The sequence below is a fragment of the Morone saxatilis genome, unplaced genomic scaffold, assembly GCF_004916995.1.
Source record: "Morone saxatilis isolate NCDOM2014 unplaced genomic scaffold, NCSU_SB_2.0 Contig0, whole genome shotgun sequence".
NCBI classification, from domain to species: Eukaryota; Metazoa; Chordata; class Actinopteri; family Moronidae; genus Morone; species Morone saxatilis.
Window position 1 is genome coordinate 7,265,267 of NW_023339650.1, and position 2,591 is coordinate 7,267,857.

The window sequence follows — 2,591 nt, forward strand, 5'->3', positions numbered from 1 at the left end:
TATTATTATTATTATTATTATTATTTATTTTATTATTATTATTATTATTATTTTATTATTATTATTATTATTATATTCAATGCCATTTATCTTGTTAAATAAAAAAAGGCTGAAATATCTTTACACAAACTAAGTATTAAAAAATTCTTCACAGATGTTTTTTTTTCCAGCAAAACACTTAATGTCATCAGTTTTTATGTTTTCAAATAATTGGTTTCTTGATCAGAGGGCCAGAGTAAAAACACAAGTTATTACATCATTTAAAAGTGGTCATCAACCTAAAACATGACGACCACTGCAGTGCTTTTGTGGATTCGTCCTTTAGTCAAATATAGCCACATATTTTCCACTAGCGACATAAAACATGTTGACGAATCGAAGGTAAAAGGAATCCAGGAAACTGGAAATTCAGTCCTGTGCAGCATACAAGATTGTTAATGGTATGTTTACAGTGTATTGTAGTTAGTATTACCTGGCATTAGATGACAAATGGCAAGGGGGGGGGTTGAGTAGAAATCCTTGTGTGAAGACCAGTCATGCCGCAAGAGTAACAGGCCTGTGACCTATTTTCATTCAGGAAACATAGTTTTTAAGAGACTGTCTTGTAGGTAAGATCAGACAAAATCATATATAATCTAAATTTGTTCCAGTGAATCTGTTTTCTTTATTTGGCCCCAGCTCTGCGCCGAAGCCATAACTCAACATTAGCACCGTCCCCTCCGCACTCATTCAAGCAGCAGTCTGAGGATTAAGCTATGCTTTGCAATAAGGCATTTCCCCTATTATATTAATGCATGAACTGATTAGATGTTTTTGTCTTTTAATATTGTTCTGATTTCCATATTTGAATGCACGAACGCTGCCATATCCTTAAATCCCCCCAAAAAAGGCCTCTCCATGTGCGTATCTCTGATTCCCTCCCCTCTCTCTTTAGACGTTCGAAGAAGATTAGCGTAATTCTTTTAGGAAGTTCCTCTTCCCACAGTCGAGCCTCTGCCTAATTGGCCTCTCTGAGGGATGATCACTTAGTGCGGATTTAACATCAGAGAGCAGCGAAGAAGTAGCAGCTCGACAACACATACACACACGCAGGGCATCAAAGTGTGGCATCATGAGGCGTAGTTTTTTCCATAGGATTAAACTGGATGTGGTCCAGTAGTTTCATGTGGGTTAGGGTAAAACTCACTGAGACACAGCAGCAGGGAAATGCAGCGTGGAAGAGCTGGTGATTTTGGCTTTTGTACTAAGAAAAGGGGTTGTTAACACATTAACCTGTAAGCATTTCCTATGTTATAAAAGGCCAGATTTCCAAGTGTGTGTATAATGTACTGTATGTGTTTGTCTGTGTCACTGTGTTGGGCTGACTTCAATGTTGCAACCACAGCTTTACAGGCAGCCCTGCAGTTAGCAGAGCAGATCAGCTCCTTCCCTCAGCAGTGTCTGCGGGCCGACCGCTCCTCAGCCATGTACAGCTGCTACGACGCTCCGTCCTTCACACAGGTATGACTGATGTAGGAATGTTACACTGTCGTACCTTATCCATGATGCCAACATGTCAACTTCCTATGACACAGTACAGAATATAGTATAGAATAGCAAAATATGAATCAATAATTTCTTGTAATTTTCTTCTTTTTTGTTAAAGGTAACAATTATGACCAGAAAGTCTTAAAGACAACGTACTGTGAAAAAACCAAATTGTGCTCAATGTTACTTACTACTTACTACTTACTAAAATGGGATTTTCAGGTTCTTTCATGGCTCAAGTTAATATTTCTTGCTTTCTGTCATATTTCAAATTGTGACCCTCAAACAATTTGCCCTCTTAAATTTATATTTGATCTAATCTTTTCCTCTGTCCAGGCCATGCAGTATGAGATCGACCACGGAGTTCCTGTCATCCAATCAGAAGCTGTCGCTGGGGCAACCAGGTTCACTACTGGAGCTGGAAGAGGAGGAAAATTCTCCTAGGATTTAGTTTGCAGAGGCCTTGTGAAATTGTGATTTTCAGGTGACCTAACACATCTTGCTGCATCCATGTTGGAAGTGAATGGTTACGTTTTCAAACCTACAGTAAAACTTTGACAATACTGAACAGAACTAGTCAATTTTGTATTCTGATAATTCCAGTCCACCACTCAGCCAATCATAATATATAATAATGACAAGTAGTTGGTTCAGATATGAACTAAAGAACTAAGTTGACTTTTTTTTTTTTTAAGTCATGCAACTGCACTGCAAAGGGTATTTGAAAATTTAAATTTATTTTATTTAAAACATATTCACTTTATTCACCTTGTTTGGTCTGGGTTGCAGTTGTGAACAACAAGCATAGTTTTTTGAGAAATAACATCCAAAATACCAAAAAGATGAGACACAGAAGTAAAGTTACTCTAAAGCCACAATTTGCAATTTTTGAACAGCCCAACTGTCAGTCCCCAAGCTCCACACTGCAGCAGCGTGTACACAGCTGTTTTTAAATGAAGGCCGTTTGGACTCTGATGGATGGGAGGGAATGTAGCTCCACATCAAGTATAGACTGAGGCTTTAACTTTCATTTTCTTGGTGCAAATCACACACACACACACACA

The 2,591-nt window shown here is 38.1% G+C and overlaps 1 protein-coding gene across 1 annotated transcript in view; it reads left to right on the plus strand.

The window, feature by feature from the left end:
* zgc:101569 (uncharacterized protein LOC449822 homolog) overlaps positions 1–2,100 on the plus strand; it is a gene marked incomplete in the record, with an annotated part of 16,557 nt that extends 14,457 nt beyond the window's left edge. Inside the window, 2 exon segments of the mRNA XM_035672495.1 lie at positions 1,385–1,500; positions 1,864–2,100. Of these exon segments, the coding sequence (XP_035528388.1) occupies positions 1,385–1,500; positions 1,864–1,971 (224 nt within the window).
* Positions 2,101–2,591: the final 491 nt, after the last annotated feature.